This window comes from Crinia signifera, chromosome 8 (genome assembly GCF_055691185.1).
Source record: "Crinia signifera chromosome 8, ASM5569118v1, whole genome shotgun sequence".
Lineage (NCBI taxonomy): Eukaryota > Metazoa > Chordata > Amphibia > Anura > Myobatrachidae > Crinia > Crinia signifera.
In genome coordinates this window covers 16560219-16578492 of record NC_139224.1, presented here as the reverse complement: position 1 = coordinate 16578492, position 18274 = coordinate 16560219, and the positions used below count along the sequence as shown (strand labels likewise).

The window sequence follows — 18274 nt, the reverse complement described above, 5'->3', positions numbered from 1 at the left end:
AGGCTGTAACGGAATCTGCTGCTCTATATAAGTAACTAAATAAATATTATGCTGCTCAACAAGATGGGGATGCTGCTGCTGCTGCTTCAGGTTATTTTTCTGTAGGCTGCTCACCTGTGTTGGGCCATGCTGAGTCTTGTAGTTCCATGACAGCTAATGAGTCACATGTTCCCACTCTCAGCCCTAATATGACGCATTAACCCCTCCATGTCCTTGCAGAGCTGAAGTTGTCCAACACCGGGCACTTCCTGAGCTTCCTGCTGAACACAACGGATTACCGCATCCTCCTCAAGGATGAAGATCATGACCGCATGTACGTGGGCAGCAAGGACTTCATCCTATCCCTGGACCTGCAGGACATCAACCGTGAGCCGCTCATAGTAAGGCTGCGCCGATGGCAGATTCTCGCTGCTCTCACACTTAGCGGATGAGGGTTAATAACTAACGACTTGTATTGTAATGAGCCAGGGGACGTAGATAAGGGTCTGGGGTCACCAATCACTTACAGTAATCACACCGAAGCCACAGAGTGCGAATCATGTGCCGGCATCTGAATTATCCGTAGCCGAGCCGGCAGCACCGCTATTAATGTGCAGCTGTTACATGGTGCATACACAGCAGATTACACAGTAATAAGCCATCTCTCTAATGGGGCGAGGACTGATCTACTGCCCCCAATAAGCCACCTTGTGTCTCTTCCTCTCTGCAGATCCACTGGCCAGCAAAACCGCAGAGGATTGAGGAGTGCGTGCTCGCTGGTAAAGACAGCAATGTAAGTGTGAGCGGGAGGACGAGCCATGCTCCCCAGTTGTGCAAATACAGGAGGACTGGAGAGTAACAGTGCTGGCTATAAAGCCGGCCGGAGATGTTGCACCGTGTGAGTGTGCCGCTGGTAGCGGTACTGCCAGCGGGCATCTCCGACCTTGCACAATGGGAGCAGGAATGTAACTGCTTTAGTATAGACAGGGATGGGAAACCTTTGGTCAAATAGCAAAGCATGCTGGGATGTGTAGTTTAACAACAGCTGTGAGCCGACGCTTCCCAATCCCTGGCATAGTCACCGCCATGTGCAATGAAGGAAAGAGGAGGTTTATTATTCCGCATTCAGGTCATCTCCCGTTTCTTCCCCTATCCCGGTGCTTCTGCCATTCTCTATTCCTTCTTTGTCATTCGCAGGGTGAATGTGGAAACTTTATCCGTCTAATCCAGCCCTGGAACAGGACTCACCTCTACGTGTGCGGCACAGGGGCGTATAATCCCGTCTGCACGTATATCAACCGCGGACGCAAAGCACAGGTACTGTACTGGCACCGCGGACCACCAGCCGCCCTTGCTGGCAGCAGCCGGGCACTGGTGAGCTCTGACGGTGCGTCCTATCTGCAGGGATCTCATTTCCCAGAGGACAGACGTAGAGTACATGTTATGTGGCAGGATATTCAGACCACGCACATTGCGGCCATACTCAGCATGAATAGCCTTCCAGACCATAGTAATGGATTCTATACACTAATAGGCTCGGGGGGGGGGGGGGGATCAGTAACACAGGTGCCATCCGGGCCAGGCATAACGTAGTGAGGGGATGGCAGGCATCGCATAGGCCTAGCACCGGCACATACAGACACCTCAGGGTACACCATTCCAGGTAATAGATACTACACTGAGGGTTAAATGGCAGTGTAGGGTCAAGTGAAGGGTCAGAGGTCGCTCTGTATTGCAAGATTTACCTGCAGTGTTCTATGTATTCTGCTCCTTTCATCTTGTGCTGCATGAAAATGACATGTTCCAGCTCCGTCTGCATGTCTGTGTAATCCGTGTCTGTGTGCACGTCATGTGCTGTACATGTTACACGTGTCCCGTGTACACTAACACCCCGGTCAGGGGCGGAGTTTCCATTTGTGCCTCTGTGTGTCCAGCATCCGTCTCGTGTCTCGCACCCCAGCAGTGTTCCTCCTCCTCCTCCTCCTCCTCGTCCCTCATGCCTCAGCTCTAACTCTTATCGCCCTGCTCCTCTCCTCAGGCCTCAGAGCACACAGCATCCCCCGGAGGAAGAGGCAGCAGAGCAGCAGATATGCCGCCCAGCCCTGCACCAGCTGATTACAAGGTGGGGCCACTCCCAGGGGCCACGGAGCCCCCTTCCCCATCCGAATACTGGGGCAATGACCACATTTTCTCCCTCCTGTCAGTGTGTCAGGTGGTCGGAATAGAGCGTGTGACCACTATCCAAATATCTGGTCTCCCCCAGCGTGTCCTGAGGGAACCCCTGCACCCCACTTTCTCATCCCGGGGTGCACATAATCCTGGAACACCCCAATGTGTAATGTGACCCCCCCCCCCCCCCCGCGCGCCTCGCTTCCGCATAATCCCAGGACACCCACAATGTGTAATAGGTCACACACAGACACCCACACACACACCCGCCCTGCGCCTCACTTTCTCCTACTGGAGTCCATATAATCCTGGAACGCCCCAATTTGTGATATGTGACAACCCCCCCACCCCCCACTTCCTCATCCCGGGGGCACAATCGCAGGACACCACCAATGTGCACCCCACTTCCTCATCCCGTGGTTCACATGATCCCAAGTAACCCTCAATGTCTGATAGGTGACACACCCCCCCCCCCCCCTGCACCCCACTTCCTCATCTCTGGGTGCACATCATCCCCGGACATACTATGGCCCCAGCCTGCTGGAAGCGTATACTGTAGGTGGTTGCTGAAGGGCCTGCTCCCACATACTGCACCATCATATGTGCATATACCGGATGGCCGCCTCCTGACTCCGCAACCTGTTTGGTGCCACAGAGAACCGTATGTTGCCTTCGATTGTAAATTCAGCGGGACAGGGATCAGATGTTCTCCTATGGGACAGATGCAGCTGATGTATGGCGCAGTCCTGTCTGTAGTGCGCCGCGTGTCACTTGTGCCCCATCGTCCTCTTCTTGGTCACCACCAGTTCGCATTCATTATGTCTGCACTTCCTCAGGAGCTTCCTTGTCTTCATGGGTTGGGCGTCCCCTGTATTCCGATCCCGCATTATTTCTGCATCCGCTGAACTGCTGGCACAACGCCCTATTCTCATCCCAACTGCAGATTTCCATATGGAGACCTGAATGTGTAGGACAGAGGGTCCTACAGAGTATCATGAGTGCAGGAATTGTCTGAGCAGTCCCCTAATCCCCTCTGCTTCTTCTCCCATAGGATTACATCTTTAACCTGGACCCAGATCGTGTGGAGTCGGGGAAAGGAAAATGTGCCTACGACCCCAAGCTGGATAGTGTGTCGGCACTCGTCAGTAAGTGTCAGCATCTGCTGCTGTGACCCTGCACGGAATGTCCTCTATAGGTGACCAAATCTGGCCATTTACTTAGTCAAAAATGGACAGGTCACAGGGCAAATGCCGCTAGAAACCCTTCTCTGGTCCCAGGTGTGCCAGCTGTAGACACAGGATGCCACCATTGGTTGCACCATGGACCATTTCATCCGCCCCATGATAGGTGCATCTTCTACTGAGTGTAACACCTATGTATGTAACAGGCGATCATCCATGTGCCTGCGCTAAGCCACCGCCCATATTACAGACCATCTCTGTGCCTGCGCTAAGCCACCGCCCATAATACAGACCATCTCTGTGCCTGCGCTCAGCCACCGCCCATAATACAGACCATCTCTGTGCCTGCGCTCAGCCACCGCCCATAATACAGACCATCTCTGTGCCTGCGCTAAGCCACCGCCCATAATACAGACCATCTCTGTGCCTGCGCTCAGCCACCTCCCATAATACAGACCATCTCTGTGCCTGCGCTCAGCCACCGCCCATAATACAGACCATCTCTGTGCCTGCGCTAAGCCACCGCCCATAATACAGACCATCTCTGTGCCTGCGCTAAGCCACCACCCATAATACAGACCATCTCTGCGCTAAGCCACCGCCCATAATACAGACCATCTCTGTGCCTGCACTAAGCCACCGCCCATAATACAGACCATCTCTGTGCCTGCGCTCAGCCACCGCCCATAATACAGACCATCTCTGTGCCTGCGCTCAGCCACCGCCCATAATACAGACCATCTCTGCGCTAAGCCACCGCCCATAATACAGACCATCTCTGTGCCTGCGCTAAGCCACCGCCCATAATACAGACCATCTCTGTGCCTGCGCTAAGCCACCGCCCATAATACAGACCATCTCTGTGCCTGCACTAAGCCACCGCCCATAATACAGACCATCTCTGTGCCTGCGCTCAGCCACCGCCCATAATACAGACCATCTCTGCGCTAAGCCACCGCCCATAATACAGACCATCTCTGTGCCTGCGCTAAGCCACCGCCCATAATACAGACCATCTCTGTGCCTGCACTAAGCCACCGCCCATAATACAGACCATCTCTGTGCCTGCGCTAAGCCACCGCCCATAATACAGACCATCTCTGTGCCTGCGCTAAGCCACCGCCCATAATACAGACCATCTCTGTGCCTGCGCTAAGCCACCGCCCATAATACAGACCATCTCTGTGCCTGCGCTAAGCCACCGCCCATAATACAGACCATCTCTGTGCCTGCGCTAAGCCACCGCCCATAATACAGACCATCTCTGTGCCTGCGCTCAGCCACCGCCCATAATACAGACCATCTCTGTGCCTGCGCTAAGCCACCGCCCAGGAACGCCCATAATACAGACCATCTCAGTGCCTGCGCTAAGCCACCGCCCAGGAACGCCCATAATACAGACCATCTCTGTGCCTGCGCTAAGCCACTGCCCAGGAACACCCATAATACAGACCATCTCTGTGCCTGCGCTCAGCCACCGCCCATAATACAGACCATCTCTGTGCCTGCGCTGAGCCACCACCCATAATACAGACCATCTCTGTGCCTGCGCTGAGCCACCGCCCATAATACAGACCATCTCTGTGCCTGCGCTGAGCCACCGCCCATAATACAGACCATCTCTGTGCCTGCGCTGAGCCACCGCCCATAATACAGACCATCTCTGTGCCTGCGCTGAGTCACCGCCCGTAATACAGACCATCTCTGTGCCTGCGCTGAGCCACCGCCCGTAATACAGACCATCTCTGTGCTAAGCCACCACCCATAATACAGACCATCTCTGTGCCTGTGCTAAGCCACCGCCCATAATACAGACCATCTCTGCGCTAAGCCACCACCCATAATACAGACCATCTCTGTGCCTGCGCTCAGCCACCGCCCATAATACAGATCATCTCTGTGCTAAGCCACCACCCATAATACAGACCATCTCTGTGCCTGTGCTAAGCCACCGCCCATAATACAGACCATCTCTGCGCTAAGCCACCACCCATAATACAGACCATCTCTGTGCCTGCGCTCAGCCACCGCCCATAATACAGACCATCTCTGTGCCTGCGCTCAGCCACCGCCCATAATACAGACCATCTCTGTGCCTGCGCTCAGCCACCGCCCATAATACAGACCATCTCTGCCTGCGCTCAGCCACCGCCCATAATACAGACCATCTCTGTGCCTGCGCTCAGCCACCGCCCATAATACAAACCATCTCTGTGCCTGCGCTCAGCCACCGCCCATAATACAGACCATCTCTGTGCCTGCGCTCAGCCGCCGCCCATAATACAGACCATCTCTGTGCCTGCGCTCAGCCGCCGCCCATAATACAGACCATCTCTGTGCCTGCGCTAAGCCACCGCCCAGGAACACCCATAATACAGACCATCTCTGTGCCTGCGCTAAGCCACCGCCCATAATACAGACCATCTCTGTGCCTGCGCTCAGCCACCTCCCATAATACAGACCATCTCTGTGCCTGCGCTCAGCCACCGCCCATAATACAGACCATCTCTGTGCCTGCGCTAAGCCACCGCCCATAATACAGACCATCTCTGTGCCTGCGCTAAGCCACCGCCCATAATACAGACCATCTCTGCGCTAAGCCACCGCCCATAATACAGACCATCTCTGTGCCTGCACTAAGCCACCGCCCATAATACAGACCATCTCTGTGCCTGCGCTCAGCCACCGCCCATAATACAGACCATCTCTGTGCCTGCGCTCAGCCACCGCCCATAATACAGACCATCTCTGTGCCTGCACTAAGCCACCGCCCATAATACAGACCATCTCTGTGCCTACGCTCAGCCACCGCCCATAATATAGACCATCTCTGTGCCTGCACTAAGCCACCGCCCATAATACAGACCATCTCTGTGCCTACGCTCAGCCACCGCCCATAATATAGACCATCTCTGTGCCTGCAATAAGCCCCCTCCCAGTCACCACCCAGGAACGCCCAGTTCATATTTAATACAGTTGAGGTGATATGTTGCACATGCAGCTGAACCCCGTCCTTGTGGTGTCTCCACACAATGCGTAATGTGACACAACCACATAATAAAGCAAGCGTCCAACATAGGCAGCAGAATCTGACACCAAGTGCTACGTCTCTTATTAACCCTGTAACACTGCGGGTCCTGCACAAGTGCCGCACTTGTCACCATTGTGCCAGACTGTAAAGCGGGACGCAGCTCTCCTGCCTCGATTATAGCCAGACTGGCTGTAAGAATAGATCCAGGCAATGACCAGCGAGTGTGGGATCCGTACCATTGTGGTGCTTTCCTTGGACTTTGTCCATTTAGATCTATCCCATAATCCTTAGCTCAGACTGAGGCATGATGGGTTAATGGTGCACAGACTGTGTGCGTGTGAGCAGCTGCAGGTTCTGAGGAGAGGTCCATCTGGGGGGAAAATAAGCCTGCCAGATCTCCTTCCCGCTAATCCGCCTGCCCCCCCGAGAGGGACCCGCCGCGTGACCCCTCCCTTCGCCCGCCACCTGAGGGGCTTTCCTTACAATCCGAGGTCGGGACTCTCTAATTAATCAGGAGCAGCTGCTGGGCTACAAGCCAGCGTGATAAGCGTCAGTCAGAGTGTTCCCCAGCATATAGAGCAGTGCTGAGCGTGTCACCATTCCCACCGAATGTACCTGCGTATCCTTCATTCCAGGTGAGGAGCTCTACTCCGGCGTCTACATAGACTTCATGGGCACGGACGCTGCCATCTTTAGAGCCATGGGCAAGCAGGCGGCCATGAGGACGGACCAGTACAACTCCCGCTGGCTGAATGGTGAGGAGCCACCAGACACTGAAGCCGGGTGTATTGCGGATCTGCCGCGGGTTCTGTAACCAGCTTTGTTCTGTCTTGTAGACCCAGCATTTGTACATGTGCAGCTCATTCCCGACAGCGCAGAGAGAAACGATGACAAACTGTACTTCTTCTTCCGGGAAAAGTCCACAGACTCCCCCCACAGTCCAACCATCTATTCCCGCATCGGACGGGTCTGCCTGGTGAGTCTTTGCCTGATAAGGTTCCGTTACTCCCTGGTGCCGGCACAGCGTGGGGTGAGAGAACAGGGCATCCTCCAGTCTTACCCTGATATGGTTCCCTTACTCCCTGGTGCCAGAACAGCATGGGGTGAGAGGACAGGGCATCCTCGTGCCTTACCCTGATATGGTTCCCTTACTCCCTGGTGCCGGCACAGCGAGAGGACAGGGCATCCTCCAGCCTTACCCTGATATGGTTCCCTTACTCCCTGATGCCGGCACAGCATGGGGTGAGAGGACAGGGCATCCTCCAGTCTTACCCTGATATGGTTCCCTTACTCCCTGGTGCCAGAACAGCATGGGGTGAGAGGACAGGGCATCCTCGTGCCTTACCCTGATATGGTTCCCTTACTCCCTGGTGCCGGCACAGCGAGAGGACAGGGCATCCTCGTGCCTTACCCTGATATGGTGCCCTTACTCCCTGGTGCCGGCACAGCGTGGGGTGAGAGAACAGGGCATCCTCCAGTCTTACCCTGATATGGTTCCCTTACTCCCTGGTGCCGGCACAGCGAGAGGACAGGGCATCCTCGTGCCTTACCCTGATATGGTGCCCTTACTCCCTGGTGCCGGCACAGCGTGGGGTGAGAGAACAGGGCATCCTCCAGTCTTACCCTGATATGGTTCCCTTACTCCCTGGTGCCAGAACAGCATGGGGTGAGAGGACAGGGCATCCTCGTGCCTTACCCTGATATGGTTCCCTTACTCCCTGGTGCCGGCACAGCGAGAGGACAGGGCATCCTCGTGCCTTACCCTGATATGGTGCCCTTACTCCCTGGTGCCGGCACAGCGTGGGGTGAGAGAACAGGGCATCCTCCAGTCTTACCCTGATATGGTTCCCTTACTCCCTGGTGCCAGAACAGCATGGGGTGAGAGGACAGGGCATCCTCGTGCCTTACCCTGATATGGTGCCCTTACTCCCTGGTGCCAGAACAGCATGGGGTGAGAGGACAGGGCATCCTCGTGCCTTACCCTGATATGGTGCCCTTACTCCCTGGTGCCAGAACAGCATGGGGTGAGAGCACAGGGCATCCTCGTGCCTTACTCGGATATGGTTTCCTAACTCCCTGGTGCCGGCACAGTGGCGTGAGAAGACAGGGCATCCTCCAGTCTTACCCTGATATGGTTCCCTTACTCCCTGGTGCCAGCACAGCGTGGGGTGAGAGGACAGGGCATCATCCAGTCTTACCCTGATACAGTTCCCTTGCTCCCTGGTGCCGGCACAGCGTGGGGTGAGAGGACAGGGCATCCTCCAGTCTTACCCTGATACAGTTCCCTTACTCCCTGGTGCCGGCACAGCGTGGGGTGAGAAGACAGGGCATCCTCCAGTCTTACCCTGATACAGTTCCCTTACTCCCTGGTGCCGGTGCAGCGAGAGGACAGGGCATCCTCCAGCCTTACCCTGATATGGTTCCCTTTCTCCCTGGTGCCCGCACAGTGGCGTGAGAGAACAGGGCCTCATTCAGTGTTGCCCTGATACGCTGCCATCCCAGTGGTGTAGCTACGGATAGCGGCAGGGTCCAGATCTCCCGCCTATGTACCCCAGAGAGTACAAAGTGTGGCAGTTACCACTAGCCCGCCCCCAGCGTTATAAGCCATCACATTCCCGAATGACCAGTGGTCCGGCTAAAGCTTATGGGAGGATCCGTCTGCACCTGTCTCGAGCCTTCTCCGTTATCTGTTCTCTAATGTTCCCGAACAGACAGTAGTGCAGAGGATTCGGCCAATCACTTTGCAGCTGCGGCATTTGGTGTTTGCTAAATTTGGACCGTAGAGGTCCCAGAGGATTGGCTGGAAAGTTTTCTTGTTTGCTAAACAGCAGCTATTAGTGTAATGGCCACAACGGAACATTTCCAGGTCCTCTAATAGATTTATTGGCTGATGGTGAGCGATGATGTTATACTGGAGGGTGTATCCCTGACAGTGACACACTGCACGCTGCTGTTGCCCGTACTCGGGTTCTCACGTCTCCGGGTGTGTCACGCCGCCATATGCGCACATGTAACGATGGGGTTGGCTGTATCCCAAATGATGTACCTATGTCTCCTAGAACGACGATGGAGGTCACTGCTGTCTGGTGAACAAATGGAGTACCTTCCTGAAGGCGCGTCTCATCTGCTCGGTGCCCGGAGAGGACGGAATAGAGACGCATTTCGATGAACTGCGTATGTATCTATCGGGGCCTAGGCGGGAAGGTCGTTTCCTTAGTGTCCTATTTATTTAATGTTACATATGATTTGCATTCACAGAGGACGTATTCATTCAGCAGACGCAGGATATTAAGAACCCCCTCATTTATGCTGTCTTCTCTGCCACCGGGTGAGTAGCGAATGTGCCCTGCCGCCTCTGCCCGTACAGATGGCGCCATCTCTCTGACCGAGCAGCTCTTCCGTTCTTCCTCTCCAGATCCGTGTTCAAGGGCTCCGCAGTCTGCGTCTATTCCATGGCTGACATTCGCATGGTGTTTAATGGACCCTTTGCTCATAAGGAGGGACCCAACTACCAGTGGATGCCGTATACAGGGAAGATCCCCTATCCGCGGCCTGGCACGGTAAGAGGAAGTCCAGAGATGTGCCACGCTACTACTTATGCAGTAACATATAGGGAACATTGGTGACCAGCCTTTACCCAAGATCCGTTTGCCCAACTCGCTTTCTGTGTTGTACCATATGTGTAGAGTGGGTCCCATGTGTACGCTTCCGCTATCCATAAGCTGCCAGGGGGGCAACGATGGCGGCTTGCACGTCGCGGTACCACTATGTAGTGCTGCTGTACACAGCGTAGACATAACTGGACATATCCATATGGGCCGGAGAGTGAGGGGGCACCGGGGATTCAGTATTGAATCCCGGCGTTCAGAATCCCGACGCCGGAATCCCGACAAGGGGGGGACGTGGATCGCCCCCCCTTGCGGGCACGGTGCTACGCTCGGCACACTAATTGGACACCCACGGAGGGAGAAAGTGTCGGGATTCCGGCGTCGGGATTCTGAACGCCGGGATCCCGACCGCCGGGATGGTAACTGCATCCCGGCACCGGGACTGTCTGTATTACACGTGTCCTGAGAGTGAGGGGACGCCGGGACTGTCTGTATTACACGTGTCCTGAGAGTGAGGGGACGCCGGGACTGTCTGTATTACACGTGTCCTGAGAGTGAGGGGACGCCGGGACTGTCTGTATTACACGTGTCCTGAGAGTGAGGGGACGCCGGGACTGTCTGTATTACACGTGTCCTGAAAGTGAGGGGACACCTGGACTGTCTATACTACACGTGTCCTGAGAATGAGTGGAAGACAGGACTGTCTGTAATACACGTGTCCTGAGAGTGAGGGGACGCTGGGACTGTCTGTATTACACGAACTAGGCAGTAGACAAAGCTGGGTAATAGCAGACATAGAGGTAGGAGGGCCCTGCTTACACTCTATAGGGAATAAGGCAGTGATTAGACAAAGCTGGGTAATAGCAGACAGACATAGCGGTAGGAGGGCCCTGCTTACACTCTATAGGGAACTAGGCAGGGATGAGACATAGCTGGGTAATAGCAGACATAGCGGTAGGAGGGCCCTGCTTACACTCTATAGGGAACTAGGCAGTGATGAGACAAAGCTGGGTAATAGCAGACATAGGCCCTTATTCTAATTCGGACGGTACGGCCCGCGTGCGGCCGTACCGCCGATGTTTTTATTCTGCACATGCGCAGAGGTCAATCTGCGCATGTGCAGCCCCCTTCGCCGCAGACGTATTTCGTCCGCCGCAAAGGGGGCGTATAGGGGCGTGAGGGGCTTCATACCCTCATTTCCCTATGTGTACGCCCTGCGTTTCATGGGCGTTCCCATGCAAACGCGGGGCGTACGCATGGTAATGAGGGTATGACGCAACTCATGGGGGCGGAAAGCTGACGTCGCCGGATGTCAGCTCTCAGCCCCCATACAAGCTAGCACACGGACGATTGTCCGTGTGGTCTCAGCTTGCGGGAGCTGCTGGGGCGTGCGGACCTGCCTTCGATGGTCGACGACCATCGAATGCAGGGGGCAGCTCCCACCATGGTGGAGGCGTACGCCTCCACCATTTTTATGCGGATCGCCAGCCGTCCGTGTACGGACGGCCGTGGCGATCCGTCTCGTGGGCGGGGATTGGTTTGTGCGGCCAGAGCACCGTGTGCGGCTCTGGCCGCACCAACCAGAATAAGGGCCATAGTGTTGGAGGGCCCTGCTTACACTCTATAGGGAACTAGGCAGGGATGAGACATAGCTGGGTAATAGCAGACAGACATAGCGGTAGGAGGGCCCTGGGCTCAGGGGGGAATGAGAAGAGGCTATGTGTGGACTGTACAGCAGAATTATATGAATGTTATGTGGGAGCTTCCAGTGTACCAGGTGCATGTGTGTAACATACAGTCGAACGTGTGCACTGCAGGGGTAGAGGAGATATGGATTATGTATGGTTCTGTTTCTGATTTTACTTCTCTGATCCTCTACATGCAGTGTCCGGGTGGTACATTCACTCCTTCAATGAAATCCACCAAGGATTACCCAGATGAAGTGATCAACTTCATGCGTACTCACCCAGTCATGTACAACCCAGTGTACCCTGTCCATCGCCAGCCTCTGCTTGTCCGCACCAACGTCAACTACAAATTCACCACCATTGCCGTGGACCAGGTGGACGCATCAGACGGGCGCTATGAGGTTCTCTTCTTAGGCACAGGTAATGCGCTGCAATTCTGTGAGGTGTCCTTTACCCCCCGGACCCGGGAAGGAGCCTGCGCTCAGCCGCCGGGCCCGGGAGGGAGCCTGCGCTCAGCCGCCGGGCCCGGGAGGGAGCCTGCGCTCAGCCGCCGGGCCCGGGAGGGAGCCTGCGCTCAGCCGCAACCCGCTTCTAGGACAATGTCAGTGGTTTACATAACTACATTATGAGTGTCTACATTTCTGTAGCTGCTTGTTGACATTTAGTGGCACAGAATAGATGCAGGAGTCAGAAATTGCGTTCAGTTCCTGCTCACGTCCTCCAGCTCTGACAGCTGGAAATAATTACTCCAAACCATATTTACTAATTACATCCATGTTCAACTAAAGAAAATGCCGCCATATGAGAGATCACAGGCCGCAATGTGTTCCTGCCCTTCCTTGAAGGACATGCGAAAATGATTTCTGGAGCGATCACTGTCACTATTTATATAGAGCACTTATTTATATCCCAGATGAAAGCTGGGAATAAGAACTGAGTAGAACAAGAAATAATTCTGTGACAAATATGTGTCCTTGCCCCCATGCCCATCCTCTGACCCCCTCCTGTGTACCCCCAGACCAAGGCACCGTGCAGAAGGTAATTGTGTTGCCAAAGGATGACCTGGAGACGGAGGAGCTGCTCCTGGAAGAAGTAGAAGTATTTAAGGTAAGGACATTGAGCATCCTGCCGACCATTGGGAAGGGTCCTCGCCCCTCCCGCTAATGCCAAGTACCTGATCACAGGATCTTCTGATACTATTGGGAAGGTTCCGTGCCCCTCCCGCTACTGCCAAGTACCCGGGCACAGATTCTTCTGATACTATTGGAAAGGTTCCTCGCCCCTCCCGCTAATGCCAAGTACCTGATCACAGGATCTTCTGATACTATTGGGAAGGTTCCTCACCCCTCCCGCTACTGCCAAGTACCCGGGAACTGGATCTTCTGATACTATTGGGAAGGTTCCTCACCCCTCCCGCTAACGGCAAGTACCTGGGCACGGGATCTTCTAAAACTATTGAGAAGGTTCCTTGCGCCTCCCGCTAACGCCAAGTACCCGAGCACAGAATCTTCTGATACTATTGTGAAGGTTCCTCACCCCTCCCACTACTGCCAAGTACCTGGGCAAGGATTCTGATACTATTGGGAAGGTTCCTCGCCCCTCCCGCTAATGCCAAGTACCTGGGCACGGGTTCTTCTGAGATCTTTGGGAAGGTTCCTCGCCCCTTCCACTAAGGCCAATTGCCTGGGCACGGGGTATTCTTGGAAAGTGAAGGCTTATTTAATATTGTCTTATTGTGCTGATGGGTGTGGTAAAGAAGATCTGCAGAAATTAGTTAGTCGTTGGGTCGATAAGTAAAAAAAAAAGGGGGATCTGGCTCCAGTTCTGCTCCAGCACGTAACTAACCAGCGTTGTCTCCTAGGTTCCGGCACCGATCAAATCGATGAAAATCTCATCAAAGAGAGTAAGTAGATTATTAGTCTCCTGCATAAAGTTCTACAATGTGACACATCTGTGCGATGGCTTATTATACACGTGTATGGCTACTGGTCTCTATAACGCCGTGTTATGTAGCGCCCTGCTCTCTGTATAACGCTGTGTTATGTAACGCCCTGCTCTCTGTATAACGCCGTGTTATGTAGCGCCCTGCTCTCTGTATAACGCTGTGTCATGTAGCGCCCTGCTCTCTGTATAACGCCGTGTCATGTAGCGCCCTGCTCTCTGTATAACGCCGTGTCATGTAGCGCCCTGCTCTCTGTATAACGCCGTGTCATGTAGCGCCCTGCTCTCTGTATAACGCCGTGTTATGTAGCACCCTGCTCTCTGTATAACGCTGTGTTATGTAGCGCCCTGCTCTCTGTATAACGCTGTGTTATGTAGCGCCCTGCTTTCTGTATAACGCCGTGTCATGTAGCGCCCTGCTCTCTGTATAACGCCGTGTCATGTAGCGCCCTGCTCTCTGTATAACGCCGTGTCATGTAGCGCCCTGCTCTCTGTATAACGCCGTGTCATGTAGCGCCCTGCTCTCTGTATAACGCCGTGTCATGTAGCGCCCTGCTCTCTGTATAACGCCGTGTTATGTAGCACCCTGCTCTCTGTATAACGCTGTGTTATGTAGCGCCTTGCTCTCTGTATAACGCTGTGTTATGTAGCGCCCTGCTCTCTGTATAATGCTGTGTGCTCTCTGTATAATGTCGTGTTATGTAGCGCCCTGCTCTCTGTATACCGATGTGTAGTGTTCCTTCTAGGAACAGGGGCGGACCGGGCCCTCCGACGTCACTAAAGGGGCGTGCCCGGTCTGTGACTAAAAGGGGCGTGCCCGGTCTGTGACTAAAAGGGTCGTGCCCAGGCCGTGACTAAAAGGGGCGGGCCTGGCCGCCTTTGTCAAGAAAAGGGACGGGTCCCGGCCGCCGCTGTCAAGAAAAGGGACGGGCCCGGCCGCCGTCGTCACTGAAGGGGGCGAGCCCGGCCGCACCGAAGGCTCTCCACTGCCAGGGAAGCGCCGGGCACCGCTATATACTGCGTCGCCGGGCTTCCCCGGTATCGCCATAAGAGGAGGAGGCAGGCTGTTTTAGCGGGGCGCTGCCACAAGGGCAGGGCACATTTTGCCCTTAAAAAATCATGCAGGGCGCTGGAACGGCCATTACCATTATATATAACATTCTGCTGTCCCCTTACAGCAACAACTCTATGTGGCGTCAGCGTCTGGGGTGACCCACATCGCCCTCCATCGCTGTGATGTCTATGGGGAGGCCTGTGCTGACTGCTGTCTCGCCAGAGACCCCTACTGTGCGTGGGACGGGAAGACCTGCTCACGCTATTCAGCCTCCTCTAAGCGGTAAGTGGCGCAGCGGAGCCTAATAGCGCGGCGGTCTCTTATGTAGCTCTGTGTATAACGGCCCTCCTCTCCTGTCCCTGCCAGGCGGAGCCGGCGTCAGGACGTCAGACATGGGAACCCCATCCGGCAGTGCAGAGGCTACAATTCCAATGGTGAGACCATCACTGTACGCAGTGCATCATGTATGGCAGATTCTTATGGTTTCTCCCCAACCGTATAATGGTCAGCGAGTGGCTGTATGCACAGGGAGCCGTAATGTTGGCATGTACACCATATGTATATGCAGCGGGCTGACTACCTTGCACCTGGCACGGGGTAGGTATCACTACCCTCAGACATTGATCAGGTCCATTACACCTTGGGATATATGTTGCCAGGTACGGGAGCTGCAGTACGACCCTAATCGCACACGTCCCAGCAGTGCGCTCACACTCACGTATCTCTCTTGCAGCCAGTAAGAACGGGATGGACGCGGCACAGTACGGGGTGGAAGGAAGCTCCGCCTTCCTGGAATGTCAGGCTCGCTCCCCCCAAGCCTCTATCAAATGGATCCTACAGAAAGAGAACTCTGACCGCAAAAAGGAGGTGAGAGGGGTTACATTACCCAGGGGTGAGGCGCGTGTTGTGGCGTTATTACCTGTTATATGCAGTGCTCATTATTATTTGGTTTATAAAGTCCAAATTCTGTAGTTTACTATAAATATGAAGGATACACTAATATTGTGAGCCCAGGTAATGTTTATTGTGGCTGAACCCTATCTGCACCATCTGATTTGGGTGCGAGTTGGTTTCTGCTCCCCTACATTATATGCTGGATTCTGTGCACCCCCAAGGCCACAATGTCCGGTTACCGGCCGCTTCCTGTATTGTAGCTGTGGGACTCACGCTGTAGTGGCTCCAGGGAAACTAATACGTCTCAGAGCTTCTCTCATGTTAATGGGTAGCAGCGTCCTCCACCCCCAAGTGCGGTAAGACACCGAAAGTCAAACTCACAGCAGCAGCAGGGGCTGGTATTGGACAAATTGAGGGAGGGGGTAATGTTTCTTACAGGTAGGCCACAACATTGTAAATGATCCTAATTGTGTCCCTACAGCTCCGCTCTGAGGGCCGCTTCCTGAAGACTGAACAAGGACTTCTCATACGGTCGCTGCAGCTGTCGGACACTGGCGTCTACCACTGCACCGCCACGGAGAATAACTTTAAGCACACAGTGATGCGGGTGCGACTCCATATCCTGAGCGCAGAGGCGGTGACTGCCGCTCTCCTTCACCCGGACACGCCGGTAGCACTTGCGTCTCATCATGCCGGACCGCCGGGGGCCTACGATGATTTAGTACAACTTCTCTCGCAGCCTGAGATGGGACTCATCAACCAATACTGCCAGGGGTACTGGCGCCCCCCAGGCTCCGCACATAGTGATGCCAAGGATCTGCAAGACCAGAAACGTGCCAGGAACAGGAGGAACCACCCAACCACAGAGGAACTGCAGACATGAGAGTGGGGGAATCTCACTGGGACTTTCCTCCGGCCATCCCTGCTGCCCCCGCATCTCCTTCAGACTAACCCTTATTTTATTTTTACCTGAACTTTTTTTTAATAAGAAAAATAAAACTATAAATATATATATATATATATATAAAGATAATGGAGGAGTTGCCTTTCAGGGTCTCAGACTTTATTTATTGGGGGCACAGAAATTCCCAGTTTGGAGGATAGGAGGCGACTATTCCGCTGGGTAATTCTTATCATTGACAATTCAGCATGGGGAACACGGACAGCCTGACGTTCTACTGTATCCAGATTCCTGCAGACCATCGCTGCGTCATTACTCTGCAGGGGATTGCACCTTTATACGCCACTGCGGACCACCAAAGGTAGTAGACCGTCGCCCTATAACCACTGCAGACCAGTCCCTCATTACCACTGCCCAGCAAACCGCTGGCGTGGTGAGGAATACCCCCCACTCGGTCTCCTTCCCAATGTACATAAGCCCCACTGCACTGGATGGAATAAGACAGTACTGCTATAGGGAGATACAACCACTGTATCCATGAGACGACTGAGCCAGTTCTAGGGCTCTACAAGTCTACGCTTCATGACAAATATCCTGTTTTCCAAATACCCACTGTTGTACATTGTTTCAGAGCAAATGTTCATGTAAAATACAATATTTTCAGTGGCCTCTATACAGTTGTCTGTGTACGTGCAGGTGCGTATGCGTGGCCTGGGTGAGTGCAGTTCTGTGCGTATGCAGAGCACCTGGCCTGTGTGTATGCGGTGTGCCTGGCCTGGGTGAGTGCGGTTCTGTGTGTATGTGGTGTGCCTGGCCTGGGTGTATGCAGTGTGCCTGGCCTGTGTGGGTGCGGTTCTGTGTGTATGCTGTGTGCCTGGCCTGGGTGAGTGCGGTTCTGTGTGTATACGGAGCACCTGGCCTGGGTGAGTGCGGTTCTGTGTGTATACGGAGCACCTGGCCTGTGTGGGCGCGGTTCTGTGTGTATACGGAGCACCTGGCCTGTGTGGGTGCGGTTCTGTGTGTATACGGAGCACCTGGCCTGGGTGAGTGCAGTTCTGTGCGTATGCAGAGCACCTGGCCTGTGTGGGTGCGGTTCTGTGTGTATACGGAGCACCTGGCCTGTGTGGGTGCGGTTCTGTGTGTATACGGAGCACCTGGCCTGTGTGGGTGCGGTTCTGTGCGTATGCGGTGTGCCTGGCCTGGGTGGGTGCGGTTCTGTGTGTATGCGGTGTGCCTGGCCTGGGTGGGTGCGGTTCTGTGTGTATGCGGTGTGCCTGGCCTGTGTGGGTGCGGTTCTGTGTGTATACGGAGCACCTGGCCTGTGTGGGTGCGGTTCTGTGTGTATGCGGTGTGCCTGGCCTGGGTGGGTGCGGTTCTGTGCGTATGCGGTGTGCCTGGCCTGGGTGGGTGCGGTTCTGTGCGTATGCGGTGTGCCTGGCCTGGGTGGGTGCGGTTCTGTGTGTATGCGGTGTGCCTGGCCTGTGTGGGTGCGGTTCTGTGTGTATACGGAGTGCCTGGCCTGTGTGGGTGCGGTTCTGTGTGTATACGGAGCACCTGGCCTGTGTGGGTGCGGTTCTGTGTGTATGCGGTGTGCCTGGCCTGGGTGGGTGCGGTTCTGTGTGTATACGGAGCACCTGGCCTGTGTGGGTGCGGTTCTGTGCGTATGCGGTGTGCCTGGCCTGGGTGAGTGCAGTTCTGTGCGTATGCAGAGCACCTGGCCTGTGTGGGTGCGGTTCTGTGTGTATACGGAGCACCTGGCCTGTGTGGGTGCGGTTCTGTGTGTGTATACGGAGCACCTGGCCTGTGTGGGTGCGGTTCTGTGTGTATG

The 18274-nt window shown here is 54.7% G+C and overlaps 1 protein-coding gene and 1 long non-coding RNA gene across 5 annotated transcripts in view; one reads left to right on the top strand and one right to left on the bottom strand.

Moving 5' to 3' along the window:
• Positions 1-17119, top strand: part of SEMA3F (semaphorin 3F) — a 141996-nt gene extending 124877 nt beyond the window's left edge. For 3 of the 4 annotated variants that reach the window (XM_083155837.1, XM_083155836.1, XM_083155835.1), the window contains 17 exons: positions 220-380; positions 710-772; positions 1177-1296; positions 2018-2101; positions 3200-3293; positions 6996-7115; positions 7197-7336; positions 9420-9534; positions 9619-9688; positions 9776-9920; positions 11854-12076; positions 12675-12763; positions 13518-13559; positions 14776-14933; positions 15018-15085; positions 15385-15518; positions 16027-17119. In XM_083155837.1, coding sequence (XP_083011963.1) covers positions 220-380; positions 710-772; positions 1177-1296; positions 2018-2101; positions 3200-3293; positions 6996-7115; positions 7197-7336; positions 9420-9534; positions 9619-9688; positions 9776-9920; positions 11854-12076; positions 12675-12763; positions 13518-13559; positions 14776-14933; positions 15018-15085; positions 15385-15518; positions 16027-16428 — 2228 coding nt within the window. In that variant the 3' untranslated portion in view covers positions 16429-17119. The remainder of the gene's footprint in view (positions 1-219; positions 381-709; positions 773-1176; positions 1297-2017; positions 2102-3199; positions 3294-6995; positions 7116-7196; positions 7337-9419; positions 9535-9618; positions 9689-9775; positions 9921-11853; positions 12077-12674; positions 12764-13517; positions 13560-14775; positions 14934-15017; positions 15086-15384; positions 15519-16026) is intronic. The other variant, XM_083155838.1, reaches the window with a different exon arrangement.
• LOC146025784 (uncharacterized) overlaps positions 1-18274 on the bottom strand; it is a 192035-nt gene that overhangs the window by 68431 nt on the left and 105330 nt on the right. The gene's annotated exons all lie outside the window — the stretch shown is intronic.